The following is an 18,161-nucleotide window of genomic DNA, read 5'->3' as shown; positions in this document are numbered from 1 at the left end:
GAGGGTGGGATTTTGTGACACGTTCATTTTTTTTTTTTTAAGCTATGAAGGAGACAGATGAAAAGCAGTGGAAATATAATCTTAACACTGGTGAACAAACAGCACAGTTTTCAGAAAAAGTGTGAATCTTTTCCTTAAACAAGCCAACTTCCTGCTAAGTCTGCACTTTAAGGACAAGATTCCCAGCTCACTGTTAGCAGGGGAATCCCAGGTGTTGTGATAGGGAATCTCAGGGGGCTGTAGTTGCTTCTGCAGTTTTTGCACCTATAAGGTAGACCGTAAAGGTAGCTACCACTTGACTACGATTAGTTTAGTTTATCAGACAGTCTCTCTTCAGTAGCTGCCTCTGAAGATACAAACAAAAGTATTTGCCTACACACGACTTATAAATTTTCCCCTTTAGATTCAGAAGCAAAAAACTTCTTACTGAAGACTTTTGCATACTTAAAACAAATTTCTATTAAACTGCAACGTGGCAGGTTATGGCACACGCCTGAGAATTTGACAAAATCACCCCAGGACGAGGCACGGTGCTGTTCTGTGGCCTTTTGAGCTTTGGAGGCGTTGCCTGGCCCTCCTCCATCTCCCGGTGGGAGTCCAAGCGGAGGCAGTGCCAGGTAGCTGCCACCCCCGTAGCACCCAGGGAGCTGCAGGCAGTGCAGTCCTCGCTGCAATTCATCTCTTCCTACAGCAGACACCGCAGTTTGCTCGGATGAATCACTCTGAGAGCTGTTCCAGGCAGGGTGTCCAGACAGCAAACTCCATTACGGGCACCTTAGGGGAGATTAAACCTCACCCGGGGTTTTGCTGGGTTATGGATGACCTTACTTGTTCCTGCACAGCTGCTCGGTGCAGGCCAAGTGGCCATGGTGCGCTCATAAACTTCGCTTCTAGCCTGGTGGAGTTTGCTTCCTAAGTTTGTGAATGAATAAGGAATATTTTTAGGTTCTTTAACCCTGAGCGGTTCTGGTAGAGAGCCCAAGTCAAGCAGTCCAAAGCTGTGAGTATTTGGATGGGAAATGAAAACCCTTCCACTGGGAGATCTCCTTTGCAGGTGAGAGCTGAGCTCAGCAGTACGAGTAGCATTCGGGATGAGGGCAAGGGAGGACAGTTGGCATGGTTTGAACCATAGCTGCTGGCCTGACCTCATGGCACTGCCACTCAACAGCACCCGAAGCAGTCTCCCAAAGCAATCTCCATCCCATGCTGTCACCCTCTTCCTCCCCACTCCAAACAAATCTCCCAAGTGTAGGCAAGAGGCAAGGGAACTGTGAAATGGGTGGCAGAGGTAGGAGACCTTTGCCAGGCAAGTCCTGTTCGTAGCTACCAAGGTATCGATAGTCTCATGTAGAGTTTTATTCAGCCCCTCTGAAGTATGTCAGTGTTGCAGAGTGGGAAGCAGAGGGCGTGGGAAAGGTTTCCTATTGCTTTTGACTGTGGAAAAAAATCCTTCATGAGATTACATTCCAGACTCTGCAAGACCAGATGTTTCCTCAAGACTGGAGGCTGTTGGACAGGGATTGCATGCACTTGTTGGGGACACAATCAATGAGAACAGAGCCGGTGGCACACTGGCCTCCGGTGGGTGCTGACAGCATCTGGTGTTACAGAGAGAGCTTTGAGTCTTTGGGCATGCCATCATAGCACGCTGTTTGTAAATGATTTGGAAACAGTGTGAAACATTCCAGTACCATCAAGTTTTCCAAGTTATTGTGCAAAAAAAAGTCCACATTAAGTTTGTTTTCTTCCCAGATTGTATGTATTTTTATTTCTATTATTCAATTACTTATCTCCACACCTATTGTAATGACAGGATTTTGGAATGGCGGAGGAATTTGCCACTAAAGCACTGGAGCTGAAACCGAAATCTTACGAAGCTTACTATGCAAGAGCGAGGGCCAAGCGCAGCAGCAGGTGAGGAGAGGGAGAGAGCCGAGTGAGAGGGGCTGGGCTCTTCAAACCTGGCCACACCGGTGTGGGCATTCACCGTGCAACTCTGTGCAAATGTCCTTGTGTGAAGAAGTGGCAAAGAAACATTCATTAATAAGATTACAAAACTCCAAAGTAATACCCTAATTCGGTAATTTCGGCTGAGTGTGAATGTTTCTAAACTGTTCATCCTAGCTGAACCTTGTCTGAACACCTTACTGCACTGGAAATCTTTACACCAAGATTGGGTTTTCGTTTAAAAATACCCTTTAGTTCAACCACGATGTGGACTTGAAGCAAGATATGATTCATGGAAGCCCTGTGGCCTGTGCTGTGCACGAGGGCAGGCTCTGTTCATCACAGTGATTTCTTCTGGCCTTAAAATCTGTGAATCTCTCTGTCGTGCAGCACACGTTGCAGGGCAGTGCTGCTGACTAGCCGTGTGGTGCCTGTGCAGGCCATGCCAGCCACCGTGCTTCCAGCCATAGTTTGGACTCAGAGCACTGCAGGCAGCTCCTGGGGCGATGCAGTGCTGGCATTTCTCTGCAGCTCAGACGGAGACCAGGGGGGTGCCCTCATTCAGTGCCCCGAAAGCTGCAAATGGGAGATTTTATTCATTTCAAAACCGATCCATGCCATTCCTAAATGAGACGGAGGGCTTGCTTTTGAGTCCTGCCCTCAAGGGCTGGGCACGCTGTCATTGCACAAGTCCTGGTTTTAAATGGGATGCCTTGCACGGCAGTGCAGAGATTCACAGCAGCTGGCGGTTTGTGAAGCCCACCTGTGTACACACAGCCCAGCGGGCAAGGCCACGGTTCAACCTTCCATGCTGGAGCCAACGCGTGTAACGGGGCTGCTGGCCGAGCTGAGGCCACACTGCTGGGTCCAGCGGGTCTTGGTGTGGGAGGTGAAGCCGTGACCTTGTGTTCTGCAGAGAAGCCCTGCTGGCTGAGCCGCACTGACCTCATGCCTTTCCTTTAATGGTTTTCCTCTCCATTGTTTCCAAATTGCTTTAAGGAAGCGTAAAAACTGGGTCGCTTTCCAGATGATATCAGCCTCCATACATACAAGCGGCCTTTTCTCCCCAGATCTGTCCAACAGAAACCGTTATCACTTCGGCCTTTCTTATTTATTTCCCTGTTTGTGCACAGCAGCACCCCTGAGGTCAGCGCAGTCGGGGGAACGAGGCTTTTCCTTTTTGCCCAGGGTTTTGAAAGGGTTGTGCAAAAGCTTGGGCTGGTGTTGGGAGGTGCTGGGGAGTTTTTCTTTGTGGCAGAGCAGCAAAGCAGGGTGTCTGCACGTTCAGCCCAAGGCGGGGGATCATCCCCCAGATCACGCTCACGTACAGATGGTTTTGCTCAGAAGTGAGCAGTGTCCCTGTAAATGACAGCCCCCCTCCCTGAATCCCCACCTCCCATTACTCCTCACAGGCTAGCCTTGCCATTGCAAAGCCGTCCCAAGGGGGCTTGCAGGCTTGCTAGCATTGCTTGGCTCCTTTGTTCTGAAGAAGTTAGCCAAATCCCTTTGCAAAATTGCAGAGACAGCCTTGCCTAAAGTGCTGACCCACGGGAACCCCGGCTCCTGGAGCCAGCCGTGACGCTGTGTGGTCTTGGCAGCAGTCACAAGCTAAATTTTCACTGCCGTAAGCAGTTGCAACGAAAGCTGCACTTGTTTACAGCAATGGTGAGCTGGGCTGCTAGTTACTGGTGTGTTGGTTTCCCCTTTACTAACGCAAGGGCAGAGCTCACAGTGGTGCTGTGAGGAGTAATTAAGAAGCCCGTATCACGCACTGCACAGGACAGGCATTTTTGCTAGTCTGGGTTGTGCCATCTCAGAACTGTACTCCCCTTTTCTCCCAGAATGGCTGGTGGTATTTTCCTTCAGTTTGGCTAAAATAAATCCGAGGGAGGCACATAAGGCAGGGTTGGAGAGAGGCAGCCAGCTGTAGCGGCTGCAGTCTCCCTCCGTAAAACAGACAAGCCACTTAACCCTTGGTAGCCTCCGAGAACGGCTCTGTTCAAATCCAGTGTAATTTCAGTTCTCATTTCTGTCCCTTTGTCAAGCAGGCAGTTTTCAGCAGCCCTGGAGGACCTGAACGAGGCCATCAAGCTGTGTCCAAACAACCGTGAGATCCAGCGGCTGCTGATGCGGGTGGAAGAGGAGTGCAGGCAGGTGCAGCAGCAGCAGCAGCAGCAGCAGCAGCCGCCGCTCCCGGTGGAGCCCGAACCCGAAGCCCAGCACGAAGAGCTGTATTCCGTGCAGGATATCTTTGAGGAGGAATACCTTGAGCAGGATGTCGAAAACGTTTCCATTGGCCTGCAGACAGAGTCCAGGCCAAACCAAGGGCTGCCCATCATCCAGAGCCCACCGCCGTCCCCTGCTCACAGGGACTCCGCCTATATTTCTGGCTCGCCTCTTGGCTCTCATCAGGTCTTTGATTTCAGGTCCAACAGCTCTGTGGGTTCGCCGACCAGGCAAGGGTACCAGTCCACATCTCCTGCTCTGTCTCCGACACACCAAAACTCCCATTACAGGCCTAGTCCTCCGCACACTTCTCCTGCGCACCAGGGCTCCTCTTACCGCTTCAGCCCGCCTCCATCTGGAAGCCAAGGGAAGGAATATCAAAGCCCACCACCTTCTCCTCTCCGCAGAGGCCCTCAGTACCGCGCCAGCCCCCCTGCAGAAAGCATGAGCGTCTACAGGTCCCAGTCGGGTTCCCCGGTCCGTTATCAGCAAGAACCTAGCAGCGTCAGCCAGCTCCCCGGTCGGCCAAAGTCTCCCTTGTCCAAAATGACCCAGCGATCCTTCCAGATGCCCCAGCTGCCCGTGGCGGTGCCGCAGCAGGGGCTGAGGCTGCAGCCAGCAAAGGCCCAGATCGTCCGGAGCAACCAGCCCAGCTCTGCCGTGCATTCGAGTACTGTAATTCCGACCGGTGCTTACAGCCAGGTGGCCCACTCCATGGCCAGCAAGTACCAGTCGGCGTCGGGGGAGATGGGGGTTAGTCAGAGCAGGTTGGTCTACCAGGGCTCCATCGGGGGGATCGTGGGGGACAGCAGACCTGTGCAGCACGTTCAGGCCAGTCTCAGCGCGGGAGCCATCTGTCAGCACGGAGGCCTGGCTAAAGAAGATCTTCCCCAGAGGCCGTCCTCGGCTTACAGGGGGGGGATGAGATACAGCCAGACGCCCCAGATCGGGCGAAGTCAGTCCGCTTCCTACTACCCGGTGTGTCACTCGAAGCTGGACCTGGAGCGGACCTCCCTCCCCGCCAGCCAGCTTGGCTCTCCGGATGTGTCTCACCTCATTAGAAGGCCCATTACGGTTAACCCCAGTGAAATCAAGCCTCACCCGCCGACTCCGAGGCCGCTGCTTCATTCCCAAAGCGTTGGCCTCCGCTTCTCTCCTTCCAGCAATAGCATTTCATCCACCTCCAACCTGACTCCCAACTTCCGCCCGTCTGCTTCGATCCAGCAAATGGAGATCCCTCTCAAGCCAGCCTACGACAGGTCGTGCGATGAACTTTCTCCGGTCTCTCCCACGCAGGGGGGCTACCCCAGCGAGCCAGCGCGTTCCCGGACCACGCCGTTCATGGGAATCATAGATAAAACCGCTCGGACTCAGCAGTACCCCCACCTCCATCAGCAGAACCGGACCTGGGCCGTGTCGTCCGTGGATACTGTAATTAGTCCTACGTCTCCTGGCAACCTCCCCCAGCCAGAATCGTTTAGCCCACCTTCGTCGATCAGCAACATTGCCTTTTATAACAAAACCAACAATGCACAGAATGGCCATTTGCTAGAGGAAGACTATTACAGCCCCCATGTGATGCTGGCCAATGGGTCCCGGGGAGACCTCCTGGAGAGAGTCACCCAAGCCTCCTCGTACCCCGACGTCAAGGTGGCAAGGACACTGCCTGTAGCGCAGGCCTACCAGGACAACCTGTACAGGCAGCTCTCCAGGGACTCCAGGCAAGGGCAGACGTCCCCAATCAAACCAAAGAGACCATTTGTGGAGTCTAATGTGTAAAAGACGCTTGTTGGAGTAAGACCCTTATGTTTTCAGCACACACTTCCAAGCTTGATTTCCATGCATATTATTATTATTATTATTTTTGTTTCTCTTTGGTAGCTACATGACCAAGTTTCTCCGGTACTTTCTGTGTGGTGGTCAGACAGCCATGCACGTGCTCCAGCCCTTCTGTTACCCAGCTGACTGTGAAGCCAACATCAGCCAAGCCAGTATCATTTGCCCAATTCCAGCTAAGTTCCCTCAGTTTTCAGCTGTCAACCAGGATATTTTAGTACATGGTGTGGGGTAGTCCAGAAATATCCCCTGCGCAGTGGGAGGTAACCAGCTCTTTTTCAAGAGACAATTGCGTTTCAATTTAAATTGGTTTCTTTTTGTCTCAATGAGCTCTTACACAATTCTGATGAAAATTCCTAGTGGGAACAGAGCAGGGATCCCAGGAGCCTTTTCAGAGGCCGCGGCCGCAGGTCCCCGTGCCAGCCGGGTCGTTTCTCTGCCCACTTGTCTCTTTGCCCACGAAGAGCGAATGATCCGCGCAGAGCAGGGCGTCGTTTGCTTGATCGCGAAGTAGCTATGCACAGTCACCATCCTGCTTCACCCGGTTTGTAGAATTTTAATCGGAATTGTATCTGTTATTTCACCGCGTAAATCTGCCCCGAGGGGTGGGGATCCCGAGATGCGTTGCTACTTTGCAGTTTACCTTCCAGGTGCCCCGACGTTGATTTGCTCTGGGGGCATTTTACAGGTTTGCAGAGATTAAAGCTGGCCCTTCACACGCGTTTTGAGCAGCCAAGGGAATTGGCTGGAAGCCTCTCGTGGACTGGGATTGCAACAACTTCGTCGCACCAGTAGCAGATGACTGCACCTCACACATACGACACCGCGTTTTCACCAGGACAGTTTTAACGTGGGGGTTTCCGTTTGGTTTTGGTGTTTTTTTTGTGGGGTTTCGGTTTGTTTGGTTTTAGTTTGGGGGAATATTTTGGCTCACGAGGGGAAAAAAAAATGCTTAGGAAATCCTGTTCGAGGAGGAAAACTGCAGTTTATTTTCCTGTGTCGATGGGATGCATAACATGGCGTCGTGGCTCCCGAGACGGGAAGGGTCCGAGGAGGTAACGGTGCCCAAGTCCTTCGGCAGCATCGCTTCCCCTCCGCATGCTCCTGCTCCGGGACGCCGTGCCGGAGGGGGGCTGCGCCCCTCTAAGGGAAATGCTGCTTCCTTAGAGCTGCAGGATCCGTTCCCAAGATCCTGGAAAGCGATTGCCCTGTTCCGTACCTGCAAGTGGTACAGACAATGTTTTGCTCCTTAAGGACCTGTAGTTGAAAGAGAGAGATTTATAATTTATTTATGCACTCTGTTTCAGGACATTTGGGGGTTGGCTGGTTTTCTCTCATTTGTTTTAAATCGAATGCAAATCACGTCAAGACAGCATGAAAAGCAGGGGACGCTTCCAAAAGCCTTTTTACCGAATTTTTCAATTATTTTCTGGAATTTTTGGGGGGGCTGGAGGGATTTCTTTCCAAACGCTTCATTTACTGCTGGTTGTTTTGTAATCTGCCTTTTTCAGTTACCGAGGGCGAACGGTCGGACGAGCTGGGGGGGGGAGAGCGATAAACGTGTAGCTTGTTTTAAAGCGAAAATAGTGCCTGTTGCCCAATGCTGAATCTCACCCATATCAACTCCTAACAGCAAAAGGGATTTGGTGCTGAGCAGGAAGAGCGAGCGATACCTTTCAGTGTTTCCAAAGGGCTATGCAAATCCAGCCGTAGGTTGAAAAATTCCTCGAACCAACCCGCAGAGCCCAGCCTCAGCTGGTGTAGACGAGCCACGCTGATTTACACCAGCTGAGGACGTGGCTCGAAGCTCTAAGCAAACCCTGGCTGTGGTGGGGCTGTCCTGCGCGTGGCTCAGCACATCTCGGCGTTATCTCACCGCATCACTCGCTCAGACCAACCCGGGACGCGCGTACCTTGGGATGACGGGGCCCTGTGTCTCATAGACACGTTGAGAGTATTCAGAGGGGGGTTTCCTCTACAGGCTGTGGAGATGCTTGCGCTGTTGTGGCTATTTTGTATTTGTCCAAGCCAGTATTTGTATTGAGGTTGGCGTTTTCCTTCTCGAGTGCGGCTCGGCTCTGACCTTTGCTTTCTTACAGGGCTGTAGAGCAGGCTGTAGACTCGGAGACCCCTCAGGAGCGCGGGTCCCGCGGCCGTGCCACTGGTGCACGCCCTGCTGCTCTCCTTGAAAGGGGTGCAATGGTTTTTGTTCCTCTTTTGGAAGTGGTGTGTTCTGCTTTGCAAGGAATAACTGCTTTCTTTCCCTCTACGTACAGCACGCCTAGCTAGCTAGCAACACGCATCCGTGGGTCTGCAGCAGCATCAGTCATTTTGCTCAAAGCCTCGCTGCCTCTGCTTTCCCAAAGAGTGAGTGGCTTTCTGCCTTGAGTTGCTTCTTTGCAAGGGAAAAGTAACCAAATTCAGCCCTGTTGCTCTTTTATACGGTGGAGTGAGACGTGCCACGGCCATAAGCCGGCGTTCTCAGCTGAGACGCCAGCGGGACGGTCCGTGTTGAGGAGAGCGTTGTAAGAACTGCCTGTGCTTTGCTTTGCTATTCACTGCCATGTGGTTCCAGTACTGTACTCCCGAGATGTCCCCTAGCAGCACTTCTGTGTGTAACTTTGGGTTCGTGAAGGTGTTTTAAGGGAACAACGAAACAGCTCACACTTTTACCACTAACACCGAGATGAACGAATGCTGAAATACTGCAGCATGCAGGTTTTTTCACAAGACCACGTGTTACATTTTCACAGGATTCTTGCACTAATGGTTTACCATCTGTTCTCTCTGTAAATGGGTGCACTTTACTGTTTGAATTTGTTACTATGATAAATACTGGATATTTAAGCGTGAGTAGTGTCTTCATTAGAAAATAGCAAAACAACTCTTGTCTCTTAGTGTATTTTTCAAAAAAGAAAAAAAAAAAAGAAAAAAAGCAATGAATCATAACATTTATAGCACAAGAACTGACTCTTGTATATAAGCATCAACAGATGGAGTAATTTTTAAACACAAAATTATTTGCAGTGGTTTTAAAGCGCTTCCCCAGCAATTCTCTTAGGGACAGCTGAGGCGTGATTGCTGCTGCAGTCGCTGGGCGGGCGAGGAGCACACCTCTCCCTGGAAAAGCTTTTCCTTACTCAGTCCTGTGTGTCCTCAACGTCACGATTCGGGTTTGGCATGGACAAAAGCAGAGGTCATTTCATATTTGCAGTCGTGCGTGGTCGTGTTGTAAAGTGCCCTGATTTCACCTGACATCACTTCGCTGTGTCACCTTAGGCGTAGACCTTAAAGACACTGCGCTGTATCGGCTGTCTGTGCTATGCCTTCAGCCTCTTTGAATAATTAACACTTGGGACGCTGCTGCCAGTCGGTGCCTCCATCCCCTCCCCTGGCTGCCCTGGTGCCACCCGTGAGCGCCTGCCTTGGCAGCGAGTGGGACTCATCGGGTGCACCAAGTAAACCAGATTCTTGGTGACTGAAACCCTCTGGATTTGGTTCTTGGGGCGTATTTGGTAGGCGATGCTGGAGCAAACACCTGTATTTAGCCGCAGTACCCACCAGATGTCCCTCGCACTCTGCACGCGGTTGCTCGGTGCTGGATGTGCCGCAGAGCTGAAATATCTGCCAGCTCGGGGCATCGGTGTCTGCTGCATCGCGGCGTGGCTTCTCCGGTTCTGGTTTGTCCCAGGGGAAGGACACTCCTGTCCTGGAGGCAGGGAGCCCTGCTGGGTGGGGAGCTTGTGCTGCTCTCCGTACCATCCAGCTGAGGAATGGCATTAAGGGCTTTGAAAATAGTCAAGAGATCATTATAAAGTGCTTGGAAAAGGAAAAATTTTCCAAAGATGAGGCCCTTGGAGGCTGTCTCTGAAGGTAAAGGCGCAGTGCAGGCGGTGCCACCGCCTCGGTGCTGCTGCTTTGATTTGATGCACGGGAGGGTGAAGGCTGCAGCAGCTCCCAAAACGCCCGGGGTCGGGCTGCCACCGGGCACCCGCGGTGCAGGGGTTTCATCCAAGCACTGACCTTTGTGTTCTTCTTTAGCGTGGCTGTAAAGAAAACTGCTTAGCTCGTGTAAACGTGTGTGTGTGCATATAACAAATACCTAAGCCATAGTTGGGTTAGGTCCTGAACCAGGGTGGCTACGAAATTTGCAGCGATTCGGTCCCCTCGTACCAAGGTTGTTGTCTATTCAGGGTTACCCAGAAGAAGTCTAGTTAAAACCCAAGTGCCAGCTCCGCCTTATCTCGAGAAACAAGCAAGCCAGCGTGCCTGCTCGTGCTCCACCTTCGTTGCAAAGGTGGGTCCTGGGTCATCTGTTGCAAGGTCTTTGGTGGTTGTACTTTGATTCGTCTTTGGGGGAGTTCCAGGCGACTCCTCTGCTGGGATCAACAGTGTTTAAACAAGGGCTTAGGGTAAGAGCTATCGTCCCTGCTGCGGCACGGCGCGGCGCGGGGACCTCTGCAGATAAATGCCTTCGCTCCCTTCTGGTTGCTCGACGCGAAGTCTGGTGGGGTGCATTTGGACACAAGCACAACGGTGAAAGTCAATCTGCTTTTTTCAGATTTGCTTGGATAATTGCTGGATTTTCACTCAATCAAACTCTTTTTCTAATTCTAAACCACTAAGGGCTCAATTATTTAGCAAGATGCGTTCGTGTCCAACTCCTGACTGCAGCTGGATCTCACTGGGACTGTTACAGATCCACCCAAGAGAACACAAAGCTAACACGATCGTCACCACTAAAGCGAACGGACACCAAACAGATCCGCCGTACCCTTCCCTCCTGCTAAGTTTCTAGCTGTTGCGGTACTGGGGAGTCAGCAGCCGGGTCCCGTCCGCCACCATTGCGTCCTGGTCTCTGTAGTCCCGCAAGCTTTGCAGAAAGACTTTGTCCCTTCTGGGTGACGCTCTCCGGGGAGGCAGGTAGGCTCTGGGTGGTCTCCCCCGGAGGTTTAGCACGCGGGGGCTCGTTCGGTTGGGTGGGGAAGCCTCAGGCCCAGGAAATTCGCTCGCTTCACCTTTGCCTTGCCGTGTGCACCGATTTGCCAGACACCATCCGCAAGCCGAGAGCTGCGCCGTGTGCGTTACGTCCATTCTGTCGCTGCACCGCTAGCCCAGAGACTCGTGTGGACTCTTCCAGCACCGCAGGTGTCATTCCTGTCCGGCGTTTTCTTTCCCATGGTGTTGCATTCAGCATTTTGTCTCTGTTCTGTCTTCACTTCCAAGAGGATCTGAGTTGGTACAAACATGTACAGTATACACACTTTGTGATTTGTACAATTCCCTGGTTGCCATCCTTGAAGACACTTGCTGGGAAGATCTTTAAGACACTTAATTTTCCTTTAGCTTTTCTATAATTCCGATGTAAAGGACTTTCTCTGTACAGTATATTATTCAATGCATGTTCTGTTCTCTCTACTGATATATTGAACACCACACAGTTGTGATATTGTGCAGTGGGGAGAGCAACCCCTGCCGACAGCGGAGGCCTTCGCCTCTCATGTAAAAGGAAAGAAGAAAACATATTTTTTCCTTTGCTGTATTTGCTTGAGCAGAGTTTTCTTGTCTGTACATGTGAGCTGTGAGATAGATGTGAAAAGTTCAAAAGAATGCATTTCCCCCCCGCCCCAATGTATACAGATTGTAATCTGTACAATGAAAACTGTATGTATGAAAAAAAAAAATGTACTTATTTATAAATGGTTAACACTTGGAAGCAGCCTGCGGACTGGTGTTTTTCCCACCCTGCTGCCTGAAATGTCTCAGCCTCGCAGCTCCCAGGGGGCAGAGGGGCTGATCCAGCACCCTGGGGTACCTGAAATGATGAGCACAGATGGGAGCCGGGCAGGGTTAGCTGCAAATATTTATTAGGATAAATATATGTCTGCAGACAACACATTGCACGAGAGGGGAAAACATTTCAAACACAAACCCATTAAAGTTGCACCGACATTGCTCAGGGAACCTTTGGTGACCGCAGCCCAAACACGTGGCCGCGCCGGAGGGGTGCGGGCTGAAAACAAGTAGAAAATCTTCGTGATCGGCGCCGTCCGATCCATTTGGCATAAAGAAATGGGGGTGGGCTTTGGGCTTTGGAGCCTTGCGGCAGGGAAATGCAGGCTGTGAGCCTGAGGTCACCAGGGCAGAGCCTGTGGACCCCGTGTGCAGCAGCACCTCCATCCCCACGCGGGTCGGGGGATGCTCAGGGTGCACGAGGGGGTCCCTGGGGGCTGCCTGGAGCCCCAAGCAAAGGCTCTGCTGCCGGCACCAGGCACAAAGATGGGGGGCACAGGGACATCCAACACCCACCCCTGCTGGGGACTGGGGAGCCGGGGGTGTCACTGGCTGCCACCGGGGCTCTCGCCCTCCGTGAGGGTCTTGAAGTCCATGGAGAGGGCCAGCTCCTCAGCCAGCGGCGGGCGCTTCCACTCGTCCCGTGTCAGCACGTAGCCCACCACCAGCCCGAAGGCCACCAGCAGCAGCCCCACGGTGTTGGCCAGGACGCCCTCGGGCACGAATTGGCTGTAGGAGTCCCTGCGGGCACAGAGAGGGATGCTCAAGCCATGGGACGTGGGTGGCCTGGCCCTGCCCTGGCTGGGGACCCTCTCATCCTCATCCTCATCCTCCTGGAGGAAGGTGAGGTGGCCCCACAGCTGGGCACAGCCCCCAGAAATGTCCCCTGCCCCCAGATCCAGCAAGAAGTGAGGCTGCTGCTTGCTTTGATAGCAGGGAGAAGGGGTGGGGGGCACGGTCCTACAGACCCAGCCATGGGCAGCCCAGCGCCCCCCCGCCAGCTGAGCTCCCCCAGCCACAGGGAGGGGGCTCCTGGGGGTACCCTGTGGCCGTGTCCCCACAGTGCTGGGGCAAGGGGGGCCCCCAGCCTGCAGCCCGATGGGCAGTGAGCTTTCAGGGGACAGGGACATCCCCGTGTCCTCCAGCCGAGCTTCCCAGGGGGTCCTGCAAACAGCTGGCAGCAGTGAGGCGGCGGCACTTGCTGCGTTCCCCACCAGGAGCAAAGAAGAAGCTGAGCAGGATGCGGCCCCCGTGAAGCATCATCTGGAAGTGACTCAGCAGTGGCAGAACTGAAACCCTCGGGGGGGAGCAGAGCCACAGAACCTCAGCCCGGGCAGGGGCCAGGCTCTGCCCTGCAGGGCTAGGGCTGGAGCAGCACTTTTCGGGGGGCTGGGGGGTATTAATCCTCCCCCCCCAAGTCATTCACCCACCTGATGTTGAAGAGCAGCATCTCGGTGATGCCCAGCAAGCAGGTGGCGATGGAGAGGGCAAAGAGGGCGATGCCAACGAAGATGTGCTGGGGCTTGTAGCGGCTGCGCAGCGAGAAGGACGCGCCGGGGGCCAGGAAGAAACCGCACCCCAGGAGCCACTGCGGGGCGCAGGGGTGTCAGGGGGTGCTGGGGGCCCTGTCCCTGTGTCCCGTCCCCCCCCACCCAGGGGTGCTGGGGCTCCCCAGCCCTCACCTGCACAAGGTAGAGCACGAAGGCGGCCATCCCGCACCAGCTGTGCAGGCTGTACATGTCGGTGATGCCCTTGGCGTGGTGGGACTTGAAGACCGCCACGATGCCTGCGGAGAGGAGCCCGTTACCCCGCCAGGGACGGATCCTGCCCCCCCCCCCCAAGCCATCACCCCCAGCCCCAGCACCCACCCACGAGGGCGATCACCAGCGCCAGGCCGTGGAGCAGAGCGTGCAGCATCTTGGTGGAGCGCTTGGCTTCGTTCCTGAACACCCGGTAGACCAGAAGAGCTGATGGGGAGAGGGCGGGTGAGCGCTGGGGCAGCACCTGGGGTTCCCCCCAACCTCCCTGGGACCCCCCCATCTCCCTGGGGTGCCACACACGGGTGCAGGGCTGGCCGGAGCTTCTCCCCAACTTCATTTACCACCACTCTGCCCCTTCACCGCCCATCCTGGTGGCACTGGGGGGGCTGCACCTCAGGGGGGGCTTTGAAGGCTGCCAGGAGGATGAGGGTGGCCCCTGCTCACCGTCACCTTGGAGGAAAACCATGCCCAGCACCATGCAGAGCGGGTGGACGTTGAATTGCAGCTGGCCCTGCCAGGCCACCCCGCCCCGGTAGCGGCCCAGCCACGCTCCGGTGGCCGCCAGCAGCGTCAGGCCCAGCAGCTGCGACACGGCCACGTACGCCGAGAGCCCGGCGGGGCTGGCAGGCGGCGGAGCCCCGTCCATGCCGGCCTGTGGGGACAGAGAGAGGGAAGGCAGCGAAGCCACCGGGCCGGTGGCCGCGGTGCCAACCCCGGTGCCGTGGTGCCCACCCCACCCGGCCCTCACCTGCCACGGGGCCCCCGACGCTTCCTGGTGCCGCTGCGTCACCTGCGCCCGGGGGTGGCTCCCGGCCGCCGCGGCACGCCCGGCCCTGAGCTGCTGGATCCAGTCCCCTCCTGTCCCCTCCTGTCCTCTCCTGTCCCCTCCTGTCCCCTCCTGCTGCCCTCCTGGCCTTCAGCCCCTGTCCCTGCTTCCCGTCCCCTCCCTGCGCTCCCAGCCCCGCTCCTGCCCCAGCCCCCCTGGCCCTGCACGGCTGCTCCTGCCCCACAGAGTCCCTGTCTCATGCCCCATCCGTTCTGCCCCCTTTCTCCTGCCACAGAACTTCAGCTGTACTGTCCCTCCCACCCCATCCCCAATCCTACATCCCCGTCCCTCTCACCCCCATCCCATGCCCCCATCCCCATCTCCACAACCCCATACTTCCATCCCCATCGCCCCATCCCCATCCCTCCCCCCATTTCCCTATCCCTCCATCCACAGTCTCCCTCCATCCCTCCCTCCCCATCTCCCCATCACCATCCTTTCCATCTCCCCATCCCTCCATCCCCATCCTTCCCCCATCTCCCTATTCCTCCATCCACATCCTCCCCCCAATCCCTCTCTCCCTATCTCCCCATCCTTCCCATCTCCCCATCCCTCTTTCCCCATCTCCCCATCCCCATCCTCCCCCCATCCCCATCTCCCCACCCTCCATCCCCATCTCCCCATCCCCATCCTTCCCCTTATCTCTCCATCCCCAACTTTTCCCCCCATCCCCTTCTCCCCATCCTTCCCCCACCCTCCATCCTTCCCCCATCTCCCCACCCTCCATCCCCACCTCAGCACCCTCCCAAACCTATTACACAAAAGCAGCCCAGGTTCAAGCGATGCTGCTCAGGGGCCCCACAGGCCACCAAAGCGGTGACCCTTGGGGACAGGAGGCTGAGCAAGCCCCGGTGTTGGGGGACACCACAGATCTGCCCCCCAGACCCCCATGACCCACCTGCACCCTCTTTGTCTTGGGTTATCCCACGGGGATCCGAGCCTCTTCCAGCAGCACGGCCACCGCTCCCGCAGCCCCAGGGCCACCTCTGTCCCCGTCCCTGCTGCCACTGCCTCTGGGGGCCGGGCTGCGACAGAGAGCACTGCCAGGACCAGGGGTGCAGTGGGGGGACGGAGGCGGGGGGGATGCATTAAGACCACGCACACACTTTATTCCCAGCCACCTTTATTGGATCAGCCGGCTAAGTGGGTTAGGGGAATTGGTTTATCCCATTAAGGTTTCACTGCAAATGTCGCCTGCCCGCGTCCAGCCCCAGCGCCCGGGGCCACCGAGGTTCTGGGGGACGCGCCAGGGAGCAGGGCAGGGTGGGGGGGGGACAACAGGAGGTAGGGCCCCCTCCCTGCCACACAGTGGGACCCCAAAATCCTCACTGCTGCTGGTGGTACCTTTGGGACCCCGTCCTGCCCCGTTTGGCTTTGAGGCTGGCAGAGGAGCACCCGCGTCCTGGCACAGCCCCGAGCCCCAGCTCCCAATGTCGGGGGGCTGCTGGCACGCTGCAAGGGGACAGCCCCGTCCCCAACCACCCCGGGACCAGCAGCGGCCCCTTAGCCCCCAAAATGACCGCTCCTCAGACCCCAAATCCCCCCCCCCCAAGCATTGGCAGAGCCAGAGGTGAGCAGCCCCCCCCCCTCCCGGCAGAGCAACAGGTCAGTGGCACGGCAGATAACCCCCCCCCCCCCCAAAATGCTGCCCCCTCCCTATGTCCTCCCCCCCGTGGTGGGGACCTGCCTGTCCCCCTGCCACCGTGTCCCCTCGCAGCCACCCGGGGCAGCCCCCAATCCTCCCCCAAAGCCCCCTTATTCGGGGGGGGGGGGGGGGGGTCTTTGCTTAAGCCCCCATGGTGTACGGGGTTGGGGGGGCATCTCACAGCCCAGCAGCCCCTCACCGTGACCTCTTGGCTGAGGTCCCCCCAAAATCCTTGTTGGGGTGGGGAGGAGTCCCCACAGCAGTGCCACGCAGGGGAGGGATGAGTGATGCTTTGGGGAAGGTTTTTTTGGGGGGGGACACCCCCACTGCACGGCACATCCCACCCCATTTTATGCCGCCCCCCCCCCCAAAGCCCTACCTGCGGGTGCTGCCAGGCCCAGCGGTGCCAGCGGCTGAGCAGGGACAAGGCCAGCAGCGCGTTGGCAAGGCAACGGAGCGATGGCAAGGCGAGGGGGGGCTCCCCACCACTGCCCCCGCCTCATCCCAGCATGGCTGTAGAAGGAGGGTGCCGTAGGGGCTGGGGAGGCTGCAGGATTTTTTGGGGGGGGGCTGCAAAATGGTGGGGACGGTCCCCAAGGCTCGGAGCCACAGCCGGGGGGGTGCTGGTGGTTGCGTGCTCCCCCCATGAGCTGTACCAGGCCCTGTGTCCCCCCCACATTGCTCCCCAGGTGATGCAGACACCCCTGGGGAACCCCCAAATGGCCCCCCAAAAAAATCTGAGACCCCCTCCCAAACCCCCAGCCCCCCCAGCATGGTGCCAGCCCCCACCCCAGCTTTATGGCCGTCGTTTTTTTAATTCGAGCAGCGCTAATGAGGGACTTGATGTAATTAACTCCCGCTAATCACTTGCGCCCACATCAGCAGCATCAGGGGGATGTTTAGGGGCCTGTGGCTTTGGGTGATGGTAGGGGGGGGACGTGTCCCTGTGTCCCTGAGCCCCCCTCCTCCCTCCCCCGGGATCCCCTTGGGCACAAGTGGCCGCATCCTGCTGTCCCCATGGGACACCCCCGGGAAAGAAAAGCCCTGGGAGGGGAGAGGCAGTGGGGTGGGGTGATGGTATGGGGGGGGGCGCATCCCAAAACTCCCCCCAGCCCCATTTCTGTGTGGGGTGTGCGTGTGTCACACGGTGCCACTAGGTGTCACCAGGAGCCCGCGGTGCGCTGCGCCCTGGGACCTGGGGCCGCTGCTGAGACCTGGAGCACCCCTGGGACGTGGAGCAGCCTTGGGACATGGAGAACCTCTGGGACATGGAGCATCCTGCACCCCTGGAGCACCCCAGGGACATGGAGCACCCCTGGCACATGGAGCACCCTGGAGCACCTTCAGATCTGGAGCACCCTGGAGCACCTCAGGATGTGGAACACCCATGGGAGCCAGAGCACCCCGGGACCTGCAGTAGCTGGTGGGACCCAGAGCACCCCTGGGACATGGAGCACCCTGGGCACTGGAGCACCCCAGGAGCTGGAGCACCCACCTGGGGCATGCCAGGTCCTGGAGCAGCCTGTGGGCCAGCTCAGGGCAGGGCTGTCCCACACAAGCTCCTTCCCTCAGAAAGGGACTTTGGGTTCCTTGAGGGCTGTTCCTGCCCACCCAGCCTGCAAAGACCCCCCCCGGAGCCCCCAGCTCCACACCAGCCTCTCCCTCCCACCGGGCACTCACCTGGGGCAGTGCCAGCCCCCATCACCACCAAGAGAAATCCCCGTCCCTGGTGGAAACCCAGAACCACAACAGCCAAGTCTGGTCCCTGCACCACAGCAGTGCCCCAGGTGCAGCAGCCCCAAACCCTCATCCCTGCAGAAATGCAGCCGTGGAGCTGCTGCGACCTTCGAGCAGGCGCTGTCACAGCCAAATTCCTGCTGATAGAATCGACCGGGTCAGCTGGAAGATCACTGGGTCCCTACAAAGATCACCGGATCCTACTGATGCAAACTTCAGGGCAAACCAACAGCCAGAGCCCATTATCTCGAATACTTATCTTGAACACTGGCGGTCACAGGGCACCAACCGCTTTGCTAGGCAGCCTGTGCCCATGTCTCGCCGCCCTCACCGTGTAGATATTTTTCCTACAGTCTGGGCTGACCCTGCCTGGTGCGGTCTTGTGCCAGTC

The 18,161-nt window shown here is 56.5% G+C and overlaps 2 protein-coding genes across 14 annotated transcripts in view; one reads left to right on the top strand and one right to left on the bottom strand.

The window, feature by feature from the left end:
- The window catches only part of TANC2 (tetratricopeptide repeat, ankyrin repeat and coiled-coil containing 2), a 280,077-nt gene extending 268,352 nt beyond the window's left edge, over positions 1 to 11,725 (top strand). For all 13 annotated transcript variants that reach the window (XM_032202931.1, XM_032202934.1, XM_032202941.1 and 10 more), the window contains 2 exons: positions 1,814 to 1,914; positions 3,996 to 11,725. In XM_032202931.1, the coding sequence (XP_032058822.1) occupies positions 1,814 to 1,914; positions 3,996 to 5,952 (2,058 nt within the window). In that variant the 3' untranslated portion in view covers positions 5,953 to 11,725. The remainder of the gene's footprint in view (positions 1 to 1,813; positions 1,915 to 3,995) is intronic.
- A 622-nt stretch (positions 11,726 to 12,347) lies between these two features.
- On the bottom strand, positions 12,348 to 14,208 carry LOC116498569 (cytochrome b561). Its single transcript, XM_032202897.1, has 5 exons — positions 14,007 to 14,208; positions 13,671 to 13,769; positions 13,485 to 13,588; positions 13,233 to 13,390; positions 12,348 to 12,543 (listed from the first exon to the last, which is right to left on the bottom strand). The coding sequence occupies exons 1-5, from the start codon at positions 14,206 to 14,208 to the stop codon at positions 12,348 to 12,350; spliced, it is 759 nt and encodes a 252-aa protein (XP_032058788.1).
- Positions 14,209 to 18,161: the final 3,953 nt, after the last annotated feature.

This window comes from Aythya fuligula, chromosome 24 (genome assembly GCF_009819795.1).
Source record: "Aythya fuligula isolate bAytFul2 chromosome 24, bAytFul2.pri, whole genome shotgun sequence".
Classification (NCBI taxonomy): Eukaryota; Metazoa; Chordata; class Aves; order Anseriformes; family Anatidae; genus Aythya; species Aythya fuligula.
This window is presented reverse-complemented; position numbering and strand designations above follow the sequence as displayed.